We start from the raw sequence: 19,670 nt of genomic DNA on the forward strand, positions 1-19,670 counted from the left end.
GGTTACAGGAAGTGGCTACTTCATTCTTTATATACCCAGCTGGTAATAGTTTCAGCAAGACTCTTTACTTTTATTCAGCTATAAAGCTGAATAGTATTCCATTGCATATATGTATCACAGTTTCATCATCAGTTCTTCAGTTGAGTAACATTTAGGTTGTTTGCAGTTTCTGGATATTATGAATAAAGCTGTTATTTATATAGTTGTCCCTATAGAATAGTGAGGTATATTTTGAGTATATTCCCCAGAGTGGTATAGCTGGGTCTTGAAGTAGAACAATTCCCAATTTACTGAGAAACTGACAAATTGATTTCTAAAGAGGTTGTATAAGCGTGCATTCTCACCAGCAACGGGGGAGTGTTTCCTTTTTTCCACATCCTTGCCAGCATGTGCTATTACCTGAGTAAAATGGAATTTCATAGTTCATTTGTTTTGCATTTTGCTAAAGACTATGAATGTTCAAGTGTTCTTTAGACCCTTCTTGACCATTTAAGATTCTTCTGCTGAGAGTTTCTCTTTGACTTTGTACCCCATTTTTAATAGGGTTATTTTGTTTGTTGTTGTCTAATTCCTTGAGTTCTTTATATATTTTGGATATTAGTCCTCTGTCAGATGTAGGGCTAATCAAGACCATTTCTCATGCTCTAGGCTGCCTTATTGATGCTGTCCTTAGCATTGCACACATTTTTCATTTTAATGAGAGCCCATTTATTCATTGTTGATCTAAGTATCTGAACTCTTGGTGTTCTTTTCATGAACTAGTTTCCCATTCCAATGAGTTCAATGTAGTTTCCTTTCTGTTAGATTTAGTGTGTCTTGTTTTATGTTGAGGTGTTTGATTCACTTGAATTGAGTTTTATGCAGGATGGTACTTATGAATCTATTTACATTCTTCAACCTGGAGACATCCAGTTAGAGCAGCAGAAGGTGTTTCATTTTCCACTGTATAGCTTTGCCTTCTTTCTCAACATTAAGTGTCCATCATTGTGTGGGGTTATTTCTGGATTTCTATTCTACTTCATTAATCAAGCTGTTTGTTTATATGCCAAAATCAAGGTCTTTTTATTACAATTATTCTATATTACTGGATATATCTGAAAATAAGGGCTGGTGATACCTTCAAAAATTCTTTTATTGTACAGGAAAGTTTTAGCTTTCCTATGTTTACAGTTTTTCCAAATAAACTAGAGAATTTCTTTATCAAGATCTGTAAGGAAATTTTTAGAATTTTGATGGGATTTACAGTGAATCTGTAGATTCCTTTTAGAAATTCATTTTTAGTATATTAATCTGAATCATTAATGGGCAGGGGAGCTTTTTTCAGGTGCTGATATATTCTTTAGTTTCTTTCTTTAGAGATTTCTTTAGAAGTTCTGGTCATACAGGCCTTTTACTTTCTTGCTTGGATTTACACCATGTCATTTTATGTTATTTGTGTCTATTGTAAAGAATTTTGTTTCATTAATCCCATTCTCAGCACATTGAAATTGTTCTGAAGTTCTCTTTCTTAGTTGAGTTTCTTTGTGTGGTTTGGGTATCAGGGATATTGTAGCCTAATAGAGTAAGGCAGTGTTCCTTCTATTTCTATTTCCTGGAATAATTTGAAGAGTGTTAGTATTCGATCTTCTTGAAAGTCTGGTAGAATTCTGCACACACACACACACACAGACACACACAGACACACACACACACACACACACACACACACACACACACACACACACACACCATCTGGCCCTGGCTTTTTTAAGTTAGGGGAATTTTAATCATGGCTATATATTTATTTATTTATGGTCATAGGAATATTTAAGTAGTTTACCTGATCATGATTTAGCTTAGTAAGTGGTATTTGTCTAGAAAATCATCTATTTTGTTAAGATTTTTGAATTTTGTAGAGTATAGGCTTTGAAGTAAGACCTAATGATTCTTTGACTTTCCTCAATGTCTGCTTTTATACGTCCCTTTACATTTCTTTTTCTTTATTCTGTATTTTTATCTTTTAGTTAATTTGGCTAAGGGTTTGTCTATATTATTGATTTTTAGAATAAACAATACTTGGGTTTGTTGATTCTTTGTATTGTTCTCCTTATTTCTAGTTGATTGATCTCATCACTGAATTTGATTGTCTTTTGCCCTCTATCACTTTTTAGTGTGTCTTTTTCCCTCCTCCTCCTAGAGCTTTCAAGTGTAGTTTTAAATTTGTAATATGAGAATTCTCAAATTTCTTTCTGGAGGCACTTATTACTGTGAAGTTTCCTGTTAGCACTGCTTCCATCATTTCCCATTATTTTAGGTACATTGTACCTTCATTTTCATTGAATTCTAGAAAGTCTCTGAATTCTTTCTTTATTACTTCTCTGACACAGTAATCATTGAGTAGAATGTTTTTAAGTTTCAATGAGTTTGTAGGAATTCTGCTTTTGTTTGTTTGTTTGTTTAATTCCAGCTTTAATCCATGGCTGTCTGATAAGATACAGGAGTTATTGTATCTTTGGAGGCTTGCTTTTTGATGGACTATATGGTCAGTTTTGGAGAAGGTACCATGAAGTGCTGAGAAGAAAGTATTTGTGTGTGTGTGTGTGTGTGTGTGTGTGTGTGTGTGTGTGTGTGTGTGCGTGTATGTCTTTAGGTGAAATATTCTGTAGATAGGTCCATTTGACTCATACTATCACTTAGTGCCATTATTTCTCTGTTTAATTTCTGTTTCATATTATATCCATTGGTGAGAGTGGGGTGTTGAAGTCTTCTACTACTGATGTATGGGTTTTGACATGTGATTTAAGATTTAATAATAATTCTTTTATCATGGTTGTCGTTACATTTTGGGCATAAATTTCCAGAATTTAGATGCCATCTTTCCATGTTAGAGATGCTTCACTAATCCCATGTATACAATAAATCACAGGAAAATCATGGTAGACCAAGGAACTCAGAGCTTCAGACAAGCACAGATACCCAAGGTCCCTGCTGTATTGAACAATTTGGAAGTACTGAAGTAGGAAGGGCAAAGAATACATGCTTCCTTAGTCTTTAGAGTTTGATAATGCTAATAGTGATCCAGTGCTACAGGAGCTCAGAAATGGCCTTTTCACATTTATATATATATAACATATTATCTCTTTCACTAAACACTAAGATCATGATTTTGCCTGTAACACACCATCGATATTTTTTATCATTTTTTTTTTCGCAGCTCCTTCTGAAGTCATATTCGCCATTGATGTTGGGAATGGTCCTATGGAACTCCTTGTCCAGTCTCCTTATCCTCTGAATGACAACCAATGGCATTACATCCAGGCTGAGAGAAACATCAAGGAGACCTTATTACATGTAGACAACCTTCCGAAGAGTATGAGGATGGCCTCAGAGGAAGGCCATTTTCTGCTTCAGCTGAATAGCCAGTTGTTTGTAGGTATGAGACAGCATAGATTATACTTCATGCTAAATGCTTACAAAATGACTCTGTCCTTTTCTCAAAGAAAATTCCTACAGTTTTACAACTAGAAAACAACAAAAATAGTATTATTTAATAACCATACATTTAATTTTATAAATTATATTCTAGCATCATGGTCATCCAATACTTTGTGTTACTCTTTCACAAATTTAGGGTACTTCATGCTGTTTTGGTACTGTTTCTTCTTGTTGTGTTTGTTGTTTTCAGACATCTATGGAATTTTATGTTTTGGATCATTATAACAGTTACAGTGTAGGCAGAGATTTCCCAGATCATCACACTTCTTAGTGGCCCTTGACTCCTGATAATGATTGTTAACAATGTGCTCAAAGAGTTTGACTAAAACAATTAATTTCAGTGTTCAGTAGTAAACATTGGGCTGTGTGCTGGCTTGGTTCTTTGTCATCCTAACCCAAATTAGAGTCACTTAAAAGAGGGATTCTCAATTGAAAAATAATGTCTCCATATATTTGTACTATAAGTAAAATTGTAGAGCATTTTCTTAATTAGTTATTAATGTTAGGGTATTACAGGTATGCACAACCTTGAATTGGAGGAATACTGGGATTGCACATGTTCAGCATCATGCCTCATATATGCAGTACTTGTGATCAAACCCAGAGCTTCATGTTGAGGAGGCAAATATTATGTTAAATGAGCTAGATCCCTAGTTTTGCTGTTCCTGTAAAATTCAAGCATATTTTGTTATTCTGTGGAAATGCATTGCTGAGTAAGGGCTGTCTTGATTTTTCCCAGAGAGACAACCTGATCTTTGAGCTGCTCATTCTCTCAGTGAGCACTAGTACCAATATATTCTCTGAAAATGTGGCCACTGATAGTAATGGGAATTGATAGATGCAGAAATCATGGTCTGAATTTGTCTTCTCCTTTATTTCTCTACCTCTTCTTCTCTTCTTCCTCCCTAATTTCCTCCATGAATAGCCATGGAGAAAGTAATTCTATTCAGGCATTTGATAGTAGGGGTGGAAATATGTCACTGCTTTTCATGGTAATAATGTGTATGTGTGAGTGTGTACTTCATGTATATGCATGTTTATGAGACTGTGTGTGTGACTGGAGAATATTTTAGATACTTTAATCCAAGTCTCATAATAAGGTCAATCTTTGCACTGTAATTTAGAAAACAAGAATAATAAAAAAAAAGTATTACAGAGCTGTTAAATCAAAGCTATGAATAAAAGTTAGGGATTTGCATGTTGATAGAGCATAATTCTGTAAAGGCTAAAGGTGTGTGCTTCTGTGTAAAACTTGAAGTTGGATGCTTTGACAGAGGAGTAAGTAAATTACAGAATAACTATTCTACATATCTCTCTCTACCTTTATTTTTTACCAACACTCGCACTTTTTACCTCACCATGAGCCATGCAACACTATTTCCATTTTATGTACATTGCTTATTCATTCCCTCTATATTTGAGATACTGTAATTTTTGAATCTGCAGACATTATCACTGAAAACATATTTGCCAAATGAAAGGAGATACTAGAATATAAGGATATCATATTTTTAATTCATCATCTAACATACATGTGTCTTTATTATCTGTGTTTAGAATATAAAAACATCATATTTTTAATTCATCATCCAATATATGTGTATCTTCATTATCTGCGTTTTATATGTCTAGTAGAAATTAAGATTGACTGATTTTAAACATGCTTATGATTATGGGTTCTTGAGTCACTCCTGTAAGCATTATGAATTCTACTGGAAAAAATTAAATTTATTTGCTTCCTTAGTCTATTTAAACATCATATTTTATTTTTTGTAGAAAGTCTACTAGTCATCAGAATTTAGTATCTTCTTTATGGTGGAATCAGTTCAAGTATTTTGCAAATTTAATAAATTATACTCCATGTAAAACTCTAATTTATTGTCAGTCAGTATTTATGAATCTTTCTGGCTAAAGCAGAATCTAAAGGACTTGTTTTCTACATGCTCATGGCTACCCCTCTATTACAAGAACATTGCTAACATAAACATTGTGCGAGTTAAAAGTGAAGAGAGTGGTTTGTTTCAATTTTTTTATTATATATTTTCTTTATTTACATTTCAACTGCTATCTCCTCTCCTTGTTTCCTCTCCAAAAACCCACTATCCTCTCCTCTTCCTCCTGCTCACCATCCCATCCACTCCTGCTTCCTGGTCATGGCATTCCCCTATACTGGACCATTGAGCCTTCTCAGGACCAAGGACCTCTCTTCCCATTGATAATTGACAAGGCCATCCTCTGCTACAAAATGTGACTGGAGCCATGGGTCCCTCCATGTGTGCTCTGTAGCTTCATCTTGTAGACTTTGCTACCTAGCCTGTGGGCTTCTGGAAATTTGCCTGTCTACCATCACTAGAATTAGAGGCATGCACCACATAACCTAAGTTTTTCATTGGTTCTGAGGATTAAACTTGGGTCCTTATGCTTGCAAGGCGCCAAGGACCAGCCTCAGTTTAGGGAAGGGTTCCTGAAGAGGGGTGTTTGGAATATGTGGAAGAAATGATTCAAAGTCATGTGTGGGTACAAGATGACAGCTCTGTGTTCTGCTCTTGTTGGCTCTCCATACAGTTCTTGAAGTCCAAAGCCCAGTCTTTTATTTACATATCAGTTCAATCATTACCCCAGGTTCCATTTCAATTATCCCACGAATCAGAATTTTATAACCTTTCATTCATAGAAAGATTCAGCAAGTGCATTTTCTTAAATAGAGAAAATGAATTCAGAGATCTGCCTACCATTGTAAGCACAAATTCATCTGGGTGGGATCCCATCCTGAGATTACCATTCCCAGTATCCTTGACTATAGCACACATACTTATGTGAACACAACAAAGAAAAGAGTTTCAATGCTTGATGGGGAATATTGGAGCCCCTTATGACCCCCTACAGATGTTGTTTCATCTGAGATTCATATCACAGCTCAAGTATAAATAGGGGTGAGAAATTTTATCTGCTAAATAGTATTTTATAGATAAACTCTGGGATCAATAATGCTCAATGAACCTACTATTTCCTGGAAGTAGGCCATGGCTCAAGAGAAGGCCAAGTAAACAGCAGTAACTAAACACTGTACTGCATGATGTGCTGTAAGCTTTACTATAAACACATGGAATAATAGAAGGAATGGCTTATAGGCCACTTAAAATCCATATTTTATTCATGTATAGAGACCATGCTTATGTAACGTTTAATTCTTAAGCATTTTAACAACAGCTGTTTCCTCTCTCAGTCTTTCCTTTTCTCAAGGAAGTTTTTCTTTGAAACAGGGCCTCAAGTCACTCAAGCTGGCCTTCAACATGGTATATAGTAAAGATAACCTTCAATTTCTGATCATCCTGATTTCACATCCTGAGTGCTGAAATTATTGATGTGTACTGGCACACATACTTTATTCAGTGGTACAGGAAATTGAACTCAGGTCTTTTTGCATGTACTGTAACTGATTCACATCCCCAGCACTGACTTTCAGTTTCTTTAATTTCTGCTCTCATTGAGAACTTAACCAAAATTTTAGCAGAGCTCACAATAGCAATGCAGCTAAGTGTTACTACAAAGATGTTACTTTTATGTAATAAATTACAAGTCAACAGAAGGAAGCTGAGATGAAATTGCCCTTTGACTTAGCTATCTTGGGGGGAGTAAAAGCATCCTGATCATAAAATCCTGACCGGCCCACAAATGAGCACCAGGAGCTCCCGGGTTCAAAGAACAAAAAGGAAAATTTTGTTCTTATATATTTTCAAGGAGACAAGGATAAGTCCTACAAAAAATGCCTTATTCTACATTCTAGACATTATTAGCAGCTAGATTTAACTCAAGTCTATATTATGTCATGGCAGTAGGATAGGGGCAGCCCTTGTTTGCATCTACAAAGGAAACAGGAAGAGCTGTGACCACAGCAGACTCTCATTCTGACAAGGGAGAGAATCCATAGCAGGATATGGCCTGGTTTCTGGGAGAGGGGGCAGCTAGTGATTTGTGATCTATCAGTTATACCTATATAATACAGATATGATACCTGCCATGTTTTCCAACTCATTTTTCACCATTAGGGGGGACATCATCAAGACAGAAAGGCTTTCTTGGATGCATCCGTTCATTACACTTGAATGGGCAGAAAGTAGACCTGGAAGAGAGGGCAAAGATCACATCTGGAGTCAGACCTGGCTGTGCAGGTCACTGCAACAGCTATGGAAGGAACTGCCAAAATGGGGGCAAGTGTGTGGAGAAGCATATTGGCTACACCTGTGACTGTACCAACTCACCATATGAAGGACCTTTCTGCAAGAAAGGTAAGAGAAACATACATGCCACTACTATGTTTAGTCTTAAAGCATCTAAATGTGTTGGTCAATGTTTCTATGCCCTTAGGCAATCCACACCATTGCTACCAAAGGCAATGCTCTACTACCCATGTACCATGTTTAAATTAATGGTATCTATGCATTCAGGCAATCTATATCGTTTATCCATGTGTGGTAATGTAGTACCGACATGGTATTGTCAAGCCAATGTTCTTCACACATTCAATCGTACCCAACCTTTGTGCTCTTAGAAAGGTTCCCTGTCTTTAGACACTGATTAGCTCATCAACATAATCATATCCATTCTTTCAGTTTGTTTACTTGCGGGCAGTGAAGTTGTGACTAATAATAATTAAAAATGGGCATATCAGCCAGGATGACGGATCAGGTGATGGTTGGAAGTGGATTGTCTGTTTGTGTTTAGTGATACGCTAACATTTTTAGCTCCAGTACTTCAATTAAAAGCATATCAAAGGGGCTGGTGAGATGGCTCAGTGGGTAAGAGCACCCGACTGCTCTTCTGAAGGTCCAGAGTTCAAATCCCAGCAACCACATGGTGGCTCACAAACATCTGTAACAAGATCTGACTCCCTCTTCTGGAGTATCTGAAGATAGCTACAATGTACTTACATGTAATAAATAAATAAAAAATTAAAAAAAAGCATATCAAAGGACCATGGTTTTTAATACAAAAGAAGGTATAGAAACACTTAACCTATTTTTTTTTTTTTAATGATTGGCTTCTTAATGTAAACGTGGCTGGTTAAATGCTTTAAGTCTTCTAAGACCTGTTTGAGAAGTGTGTTTGGTGTGGTTATTGCATGCTTAAATTGACGATAGTGGGTGGGGTGGGTGGGGATGGAGATTGGGAGGGCAGGACAGGCAGCTGTAGACACTTTGGCCTTGTAAATATGTCTGCCTTGGCTAACATTTATTTCAACATGGGGCTGTCTACACCATTTGACAAAAAATAAATTTCAGAGTTTTTATTGTGTAAAAAGAAAAAAAAAAGTATGTGTCCTAGTTCCTGTTGCTTTTACACTCTTAAAAATTTGCAACTCCTATCCCACCCACTTTCAAGACACTCTTCTCCTTTTGTATCTCAATTTGCCTAGCCTGAAACTCTCCTATAATGGAACCCTAACACAAGTTGCCTCATTGTATTGTCTTTTTTTCATTATATAATGTTGTCACTTCACCCATTAAATAATAATGTCACTTTTTTTCTATTGTCTGAGCATTTTTCTAGATATTCTCTACTTTGCTTGAGTATTTGTCTTCTGATGTTATGAATAAGACTACCACTGAAATTCATGGGTATTTTTGCAAATAATACATGCTTTGATTTTTAATTATTTTATCACATTTATTCATTTGGCCACGTGACTGTTGGGTTACATATATATCATGTGATCCTGTAAGACCCCAATTCTCAGTTAGTGGTACTTACTTTGAGATGCCCCCGAGTTAGACAGATCTATGCAAAAGTAAGAGGTGTATTATCTGGAGCATCAGGGTCAATCTTTAATCAGTCCCTCAAAGCAAGTGATGAGAAGGTAACCCCTAAATTGCTATTACAAGCAGTTTTTATACTTTTTAGGGGCACAGGTTACATTAGCAAGGTTACAGTTCAAACTTATTTGCTAAGCATATTGACCTTTAAATCTATTGGCTAGCAAGTATGACACCTATTTGAACTCTACCTGGAACTGTCTACAGGGTCAAGGGACTATTAGTCAATACATTCTGAGAACATTTTTTACTCAAGAATATTCCTGTGGGTGGAGAATGAAACTTTCTCTAGCCCCAGCCCCAGGTAGGTGTGGGAAGCTGTATTGAGTTTGTGGGGCTGGAAAACCCCTTAGGGTCCCTCAATCCTTTGGAAGACAAAGAACCACTTTCAGAAATTGGTTTCTCTTCCAGCTGTGAGGACAAAGTGAAGAAACCTTAGAAATGGCTGCTTCATGGGGAGTGTAATTTTGTTGATTGTAGATATGAAAGAGAGAGAACAGAGAGAGGCACCAGAAAGAGTCCAGAGCAGAGAGAAAAGGAAGCAGATAGGACTGGCCAGGGCTAGGGCTATCTCTGCTGCAGGGGTAGGGGAGTGGCAGAGAAAAGTGGGAAAGGACAGCAGAGAGACTAAAAAGGAAAGCAAAGAAGCAGGGGTGGGCTGGGAAGGGCACTTGCTAGTTTTCTAATCTGGAATAGCTTAGGAGCTAGGATAGTGAAGGACATAAAATGGACCAATTGGTCAGGATGCTACTGTGGGCTTTGAAATACATAACAGGTACATGTATATAACAGGTACTGAGGTGCCTGGAAGTTAGCTTTGGGCTTCAATGTTCAACACTGTGTATGGCAAGGACGCTAGCACTTCCTGTCAGGTAGAAACTTGTCACACAGGTTCCTGCACAACACTACCTATCAGCATTGCTCAGTCCACCAGACCTCCTCCTAGAGTCCACCTTGAGCTGAACCTAGACTTTCATTTTGGACAACATCGGTGGGCAAACCATTTTGGGGGCTGCTTGGTATTTTCCTGTTTGGATCTAACATCACTGTGTATAACTGGGAATTAAACTCAGTGACCCATGGACATTTCTGCTGAGTCATCTTGCTGCTCCATGGTTCATTTCTTACAGAACTGGCAAATTGTTTTTCAAAGTGGGTTGCAGGTTTCACATTCTTACTATAAATGTCTGAAAAGCTCCACTTTTTTTGTAGTCTCACACACCTGTTAGTATGTGCTTGTCTTATAGAAGACATCCTACTGTCTGGGAAACGGTGCCACACTGTTCTGCTGACTTGCTCATATCTAATGACTACACATGCTAAACATTCTTTGAAATCCTTATCATTCATTTCCATGTCTTTTTTTTTTTTTTGAATAATGACTGCATATCTTAACCTTTTGCAGATATTTATTCTGGTTGATATTCAATTGTAATTCATTTGAAATATTTTTCTGTCTTCTGAATGTATGTCCCTTATACAATAAAATTTGCAAATTTATCCTCCCATTGGGTTGGTTTTCTTCTCACAGTCCTTAGTATATCATTTGAAACAGAAGGCTCCTTCATTCTGTTGGAGGTCATTTATCTTTTCCTTCTTTTATTATTTCTTTTACTCTCACAGATGAGAAATAATTGATTAATTCAAGGAAGTGAAAAAGTATACCTCTAATTTCTTTTAAGTATTTCTTCTTTATATAATTTTATATCTTCTATTGAGGCCTTGCTATACTTTGAGTTAATTTTTGTATTTCTTGTAAAATTGTGCTCTTACATGATTCCATTTTTAAAATAAATTTAATTAAATTTATTTATTAATTTGGGAGTGTGTGTGTTTCCCAGCATACCAGGGCACATGTATGGTCAGAAGATAACTTTCAGGAGTAGCTTCTTTCTTTCTACCATGTGGACTCAGGGATTGAACTCAGGTCCTCAGGTTTGGTTGCAAGTATATTAACCATCTGCACCACCTTGGTATTTTTGAATTGATTGTTTTGACTATGAATATCCATAAGCCTCACCACTATTATCAGTGCATATTTTTTTTGCCTTCAACAGTCTTCCATTGTTGACTGAATAACTCGTGCAATCACTTAAATATTTCTGTCACTAAACTTGCGAGATAATAAATTTCTAAATTGATGTTCTAATCTGGAAATCTAAACCTAAGTTAATCATACTCATTCATTTATGAATATTACTTATATTTAATATGTGGAACACAACAGCTGTTCCAAAACAAACTTGAGGTGCCTGTACCGGCAGGAGCAGGGACACAGGAAGCCTGCCCAACTAGCAGCTCGGGTTCCTTCTGGTCAGTGCTGGCCTACCTTGGTTTCGAACAAAGTAGACAGCCCATTGGTCCCCAGAGGAGGTACTACTTCCAGGTTCTGTAACTTGCTCAGGATTTTAGGATTACAGGATCCCAACAACCAAGGAGTTTGGTTACACCAGGATCTCAGGGTCTCAGAGGAAGCATGACTGCAAAGAACTCTGATACACCCAGAATCTCAGGTTCACAGGATCCTGGAATCACAGGATCACAAAGAATACTGGACTCTGAAGAGTTCTGAGTCAATTGGGATTACAGGAAGGACAGTCTCCAATCAAATAAACTAAGGGCAGAAAGCACATGAGGAAACCAGACAGCAGGAGGCAAGCATAAGAACAGAAGCAACAGCAACCAAGGTTACATGGCATCATCAGAACCAAACTCTCCCACCATAGCAGTCCTGGATACACCATCACACCAGAAAAGCAAGATATGGGTCTATAGTCACTTCTTATGATGATCATGGAGGAATATAGAAAGGAAATAACTAACTCCTTTAAAGAAATATAGTAGAACACATCCAATCAGCTGAAAGAATTGAACAAAACCATCCAGGATCTAAAAATGGAAGTAAAAGCAGTAAAGATATAACAAAAGGAGACTACTATGGAAATAGAAACCCTAGGAAAGACGTCAGGAGCCATCGATGCAAGCTTAACCAACAAAATACAAGAGATAGAAGAAGAATCTCAGGTGCAGAAGATACCATGGAAAACATTACCACAACAATGAAAGAAAATGAGAAATGCAAAAAGATCCTAACCCAAAATATCCAGGAAATCCAGGACATAATGAGGAGACCAAACCTAAGAATAATTGGTATACAAGAGAAGGAAGAATTCCAACTTAAAGGGCCAGTAAGTATTTTCAACAATATTATAGACAAAAACTTCCCCAACCTAAAGAAAGAGATGCCCATGAACATACAAGAAGCCTACAGAACTCCAAATAGGTTGGACCAGAAAACAAATTCCTCCCATCACATAGTAATCAAACACCAAATGCACAAAACAAAGAATACTAAAAGCAGTAAGGGAAAAAGGACAAGGAACATATAAAGGCATACCTATCAGAATTACATCTGACTTCTCCCCACAGACTATGAAAGCCAGAAGATCCTGGGCAAATACCATACAGACCCTAAGAGAACACAAATGCCAGCCCAGGCTACTATACCCAACAAAACTATCAGTGACCATAGATGAAGAAACCAAGGTATTCCATGACAAAACCAAATTTACAAAATATCTTTCCACAAATCCAGCCCTTATAGAGATAATAATCACAAAAGAACACATATGATATGTACTCACTAAAAACTAGATATTAGCCCAGTAGCTTAGAATCCTTCCTAGATTGGGGAAGAAAATACCCATGGAAGAAGTTACAAAGAAAATTTTCAGAGCAGAGACTGAAGGAATGACCATCCAGAGACTGCCACACTTGGGGAACCATCCCTTAAACCATCACCAGACCAGACACTAGGCAGATGCCAACTAGAGCCTGATGACAGGAGCCTGATACAGCTGTCTCCTGAGGGACTTTGTCAGTGCCTAGAAAATACAGAAAATAATCATCCTTAAGACAGAACATAAAGTCCCCAATGAAGGAGCTAGAGAAAGTACCCAAAGAGCTGAATGAGGTCTGAAGCTCTGTAGGAGGAACACCAATATGAACTAGCCAGTATCCCCAGAGCTCCTTGGAACTAAACCACCAATCAAAGAAAACACATTGTGGGACATGTGGCTCTAGCTGTATATGTAGATTAGGATGGCCAAGTAGGTCATCAATGGGAGGAGAGTCCCTGGGTCCTGTGAAGGTTGTATGCCCCAGTATAAGGGAATGCCAAGATTGGAATTGGGAGTGCGTGGGTTGGGAAGTACAGGAAGGGGGGAGGGAATAGGGGATTTTCAGAGGGGAAACTAGGAAAGGGGATAACCTTTGAAATGCAAATTAAGAAAATATCTAATAAAATAAGTAAATAAGTAAAGGATAAGTAGCAGCATCTACATATACTACAAAATTTAGCTTTCAACTGAAATATTTAATATTGATATATTAGAGTTAATTAAAACAATCTCTACTAGTAGAATAAGAGTATCAACTTTTTGACATTTCTAATTATAAAAGTTTTTCAGTTTTAATTTATTGTTATTATGAAGATGGAAAATCATATTATACTTCCCCATACCTAGTATGCTTTTAATGCACTGTGCACAATATATACATTTAAATATAAACCCAAAGATATGACAAGGATTTTATTATGTTAACTAGAAAATTACTAGCTCAAATTGCAGGTCATATTTCCATAAGGGAAATACTTGTATCAAGCAGTGATAACCTAACATCTGCATGGCTATAAGTGTCTGCTTTGTAGTTAACCTAAGAAAAACTGACATAACATGCCTGATAAAAAAACAAAAAAACAAAAAAACATAACATTCTTTGGGAACTTTTCCCAAAATTGAAATAGTGGTCCAGATCTGCTAGACAGTATGCTTTAACATGTAGTGTTAACTAGGCTGCACTACTATAAATAGTTAACAGAATTTCACACCATAGAAAAATAACAAGAACATTAGGAAAGAAAGCCAAGGTTGTTCTTAGTGTCATAGACTTAGCCAGAGAATGTCAAGGGAGGATTAGAATACTGCCTGCTCCTTTGGGAAAAAGAGAAACCTATCATATTCCTTTGAAGCCCAGGTTCAATGTCTCAAAAAACAAAGTGGAGAATTATAAGGGAAGAAATCCAGCCCTTAGTCTCCAATATTAACATGAACCCACACCTGCACATATGCACATAAGCACAAGAATGGATTTGAATATTTTTAAATTTAAGAAGCACATTGTGTGTATGTATGTATGTGTGTGTGTTTAACACCCATCACACAGTGCTAGAAGCAGGAGAATCAATGATCAGGCATTACAACCACTTAGAGTAATTGACTTAACATTTGAAAATATGCTCTCTCATCTTCTCTTTTGCAGAGATTTCAGCACTTTTTTATTCTGGGACCTCTGTTACATACATGTTTCAAGAACCATACCCGGTGACCAAGAACACAAGCCTCTCATCTTCAGCTATCTACAAAGATACAGCTCCATCCAAGGAAGCCATCACACTGAGTTTTATGACAGCACAAGCTCCCACCCTCTTGCTCTACCTCAATTTCTCTTCTCAGAATTTTCTGGCTATTCTGCTCTCCAGGAATGGTAAGTGTTGGTGGCATGAAGCCACAAGACCAGCCTTCATTATACTGCAGACACTCACAGCTAGGTGGCTTCAGGCTAACATTTCTTCTAGTTCATCTATATGAACAATAATTGGTATTCTGTGCCAGGTCCAACTTGATTTTGAAGTATAAACTCATTAAATTAATTTGCCGTGATTGTCTTGCAGTAATTATTTATTATTTGTTCCATGCTGAAATCCATTAAGTATAAAAGATGATAAGTAGATCTGAATTTAAGAAGGATGCTTGCAATATGTATTCTGCTATGTTTGCTGCTGTGCTCATCACTGAGGGCTGGGAGAGCATAAATACTGTGTTTATAGATAGGCATTGTCCAGATCTTCCAGAGAAATATGATGTGGGAGCCACAATACTATGACACAGACCCTCACTTTTCAGAGTGTGAATTTCCGTTATAGAAATCAATTCTTTCTACTATGACTAACAACTGAAGAGTGATATTTGCCCCTTGGAAATGGCCAGACATGGAACATTTTACTTGGCCAAGGAGTACTACTATTTCACAAATGAATTTTTTTTATCTCTTGCCATTATTACAATTAGCCATAAAACTCATGCATTAGGGCATTGTCCCCTGTCTTCATATACATAGAAGAGCTCAAATGCCTTTTGAATGCTACAGTTCATTGTTATTTGTGCTGCCTTGCTGGTGGAATCCTCAATAAAATAGAATTTGCAAATTATATCTTGCTTTCCAGTTTTCAAGGTATCTCTGTAGCACATAGATTGTCATGATGACATTGCTGATTATGAGCATTCAATAAAGATGAGAATCAAATTTTGGAAATAGGGTATACATAGTAGATATAAGCCAGTAAGAGAAAGGACAGAAACTATATCATAGAAGAAATAATGATAATAATTACATGATAGTTTTATCACATGATATTTTTATCACACTATGTCAGGACAAAATTTTTTAATTGAGCCATAAGCAAGTACACTATGAAATCAGAATCCTACCATATGTAATAATTGACCAAATAAATGGAGGAAATGCACATATATCCTTTTAGCATGATCTCATACAACATTCTCCTATGATCAAGGATATGCTTGTACTTCACTTGCAAATTCTGTCACAAAAATAGGCCTCTAGACTTTTGTTCTATTAATCCTAAACACACAGTTGTGTTAAGGTGGACTGTGTAGACAGCAAAATGAGCTCTATGAAAGGTGCCAATATGCAATACTGTCTACACTTCAAGTGCACTTATTTCCATAATATGCCTTTTCTGACTGTGTATGTGTGTGTGTGTGTGTGTGTGTGTGTGTGACCTTTCTTTCTCATGGTGTATTAGGAAGGACTTAAATATAAAGAACTATTTATTTAATGTGAAAGGTGTAATAAAAAATGAGGAATGTTTGGGATGAACCAGCCTAAAGTCCAAGAATAACAATAGATGCTCCACATGATGCTGTTGTAGTCATTTATTCTGAGACCAAGGTAGAAGGAAAGAACAGAAAGTACACACAGGCATGAAAGGAGGAAGAGAAAGAGAAGAATGAGGAGGAGAAGCAGGAAGAAGAGGAAGAGAAGGAAGAGGAAGAAAAGGAAGAGAAGAATAAAAAGGAAGAAGTGGAGGAGAAAGATGAAGAAAGTGAGGAAGAAGATAAAGAGAAGGAAAAAGAGGAAGACTGTTTTTTTCAAGCCCATGAGCCATTTAATCACCAACTTATCATCAGTTTACAAGTTTGTGGCCCAAAACATGTCAATATATCAGGCAATTGAATTTGCCATTTCAGACTTTAGAGTATATGAGGCTGTCTTTGAATCACTGGGCGTGGGCAGTTCAAGAAGGTACATATAAGGCGTGCAACATCCAGGACACTCAGCCCACTAATCTTCCTTCTTATCTACATCTCAGTCTCCTGATGTATTTGGACTATACTAATGGTTATATTGAAGACTGTCTCTGAAGTCTCTTTAGGGTAGGTCTTCACATACCTACACCTCTGAAAATATGACTGCCAAGAACACATAAAATACAGAAAAGGAATTACTGCATCTAATTATTCTAATGAGCCCATACTGTGTTTAATGTTGTTTACTCATTGATATTAATATACCTACTATGTCATGTCTCTACAGTTTTAAAAACTGAGGCATGAGGACATCATAGTTCATGATATCACAGCAAGTAATGCACAGATAGGTCCCTTAACCTACCTCAGTATCATATTCAGGCTTTGTTTTTGTTTTTACTTTTCCTTGTGGGAGAGTCTCACTGGACTCCCAGGTCTGCTGGCCCACCCTCTGAGTGCTGGGATTTTGGATGTACATCACTACTCCTGGCTGTTTCCTTAATCACAAGGGCTAAATGAGAAGTGCTAATGTGTTAACCTTTGAAACACATACTTCTTTTAAATAATTGGCATTTCTCTACTAGAGAATTATTCTTGAATTCCTCCCTGACAAATTTTCTGTGGTTTCCTTTCAAGATATTTATGCAGTCCCCTTATTGGAAACTTCGCCTGACTCTATAGATACTTACATTTTGGAAACCTGACTGAATTCAGAAAACAAAGAGACGAAAAGCTAAGATATGTAGCATGGCCTCTCAGAGTGACTCACAGGAGAACATCTTGATACAGAAATCACTTCCATTCAAGATGTGGATCCTGTCCTAACAGACACTCACAGATATTTTCAGGTTCTTGTGTCCTGGAACAAAGAATTGGAGCATGACTTTTTAAGAAGGAGAAAGGCTTTCCTGAGCATGATAATAGAGCAGTGGATTAGGGCAGGCTCAGGCTCAAGCTCAAATCTCTGGATCTATAGATTCACTTCCATTTATAGGTCATTTGCATAATTACCTTTCTTTTCCTGGGGCCTGATTTTGCAGTTGTGTGCTATGTTTAATAACAGGAAGCCTTTAAGGGAGGAGTTTCTCTGCTAATTAACGTTTTATATGCTAATCTTGATCCCCTCCCTCTTACTCCTGCCCTTTCACCATACTTCCTCTTTAAGTTCCCCCATGTTGTGGGTAGTCTATAGTCCAAAAATGCATTATTTAGAATCTGTGAAACTTCTTCCATCTCCTTGTCTTTGAAGATACAACAGATGGACTAGTCTTATTTTCGTTACTGCTCATACTGGTTACTGGTATTATAAATATGAGAGACTGTGGAGACCAGCAAAGCTTGCTGCTGTCTCCACAATACAAGAAAAGAGACAATTTCATAAACTACCTAAAATGGATACAGAATTGGAGTGATGAAATTTCTCAAGCAATCTAGTTGTTGGAGGAGGGGGCAAAGAATGACAGAAAACCCAAAGATTCATCTACATTCAGTACTTAGGGGCTCACAGAGTCTAAACCAGGGAGCCCTAATGGGACTAACCTACACCCCCTACAGAAAAGTTACAGTTGTGTAACTTGATCATAACAGTGGCAGCAGGAATTGTCTCTGATTCTGTTGCCTGCCTTGAGATTCTTTCTCCCTACTGGGTTGCCTTGCCTAGCCTTAATAGAAGAAGTGCCTAATCTTACCACAAATTGATATGCCATGACTGGTTCATCTCCATTGGAGCCTATCCTTTTGCTGAAGAGAAAAGGAGGAGGAGTGCATGTGGGGAGATTAGAGAAGGGAAGGTACTGGCAGGAGGGGATAGAAGGGAAACTGACATCAGAATGTAAAATGAATAAAATTTAAAAAGGAAGAAGAATAAGTTTCCTCATTATACCAATGAACAAATGCCTACAGTGCTATGAAGTCCCTTATCATTACTGGTCTTAATATAACAATTAAGTGACTATTGACTGAGGAAACTATAATATTCTAAAAGGTGTGAGACAAAATAATAACTGGCAAGCATTGAGTTTCTTTGTAAGTCTTAGATTTTGCAATTCTTTATTTCCTCCTTCTATTGTCTTCCATGACTATTTCTTTCTGTAAAGACTTTATTTGCAGAACTTAAAGGATTCCTTGAGGAATTACGAAGAATTCACAGCTTCAGTGTGGTCCTAGTACTTTCATAACATTAAGCCATTGACCTGCTTAACAGCAGATCAGGGACTAGGAACATTTTAGTGGATGTAGGTACACTACAGTGAATGTGTGTTTTTGAGTACAGAGCACTGGCCCACACCTGGACGTGGAGGCAGAAGGCCAACATTCAATGCCATATTAGCTTTGTAGCATGTTCACGATCAGACTGGGTTAAGAGAGACCATGCCCCCCCCCCCAAAAAAAAGAAGAACCAGTTCCTCGTTTGGAAAATAGGGATCTTCATAAGTTGAAATAAGATAAGGAGAATGAATATGTTTACCTTGAAACCTTCTCTAATCAGGATTCATTCACACCCATCTCAGTAGAATCAACAATTCTGTGTTAGAAATCACCTTACCTTGTTCTGATTTTAATATAAATTCGGGAATCTGTGGTAATGATGAGGTGGCTAGCTTAAAAGGAGTCCCATTTGCTACCTCAGGAGGAGCCAGACCCCACTTTCAGCTCTGCAGGATTAGAAGCAACTGTGAAGGATTAGAAGGATAAATCTAGCAAACACTCAGCAAAGTTTTCATCTTATATATTTATTTCACATAGTTAATCAGGCCAGAGCTGAGAAGATGCCTGTGAGTCAAATTCATGTATGTGAACATTGACCTGTCAGTTTGGTTTGGCAGGACTGAGATTCATCATTGTTCTTATTTGATGACATCATATCCAGACTAGCTCAGCCTAACCTGCTGTCACTTCAAGGATAAACAGGGCCTGATGCTTAAATAGAGGGAAGGATTGCCATTTCTCCGAAGTAAGCTCACACACATAAAGACATTCATAGAGGGAA

General features: G+C 37.3%; 1 protein-coding gene across 3 annotated transcripts in view; it reads left to right on the plus strand.

Moving 5' to 3' along the window:
• The window catches only part of Cntnap5b (contactin associated protein-like 5B), a 718,354-nt gene that overhangs the window by 603,612 nt on the left and 95,072 nt on the right, over positions 1 to 19,670 (plus strand). For all 3 annotated transcript variants that reach the window (XM_006529594.4, NM_172851.3, XM_011248005.2), the window contains 3 exons: positions 3,194 to 3,412; positions 7,524 to 7,763; positions 14,610 to 14,834. In XM_006529594.4, coding sequence (XP_006529657.1) covers positions 3,194 to 3,412; positions 7,524 to 7,763; positions 14,610 to 14,834 — 684 coding nt within the window. The remainder of the gene's footprint in view (positions 1 to 3,193; positions 3,413 to 7,523; positions 7,764 to 14,609; positions 14,835 to 19,670) is intronic.

This window comes from Mus musculus, chromosome 1 (assembly GCF_000001635.26).
Source record: "Mus musculus strain C57BL/6J chromosome 1, GRCm38.p6 C57BL/6J".
In the NCBI taxonomy this organism is placed as follows: Eukaryota; Metazoa; Chordata; class Mammalia; order Rodentia; family Muridae; genus Mus; species Mus musculus.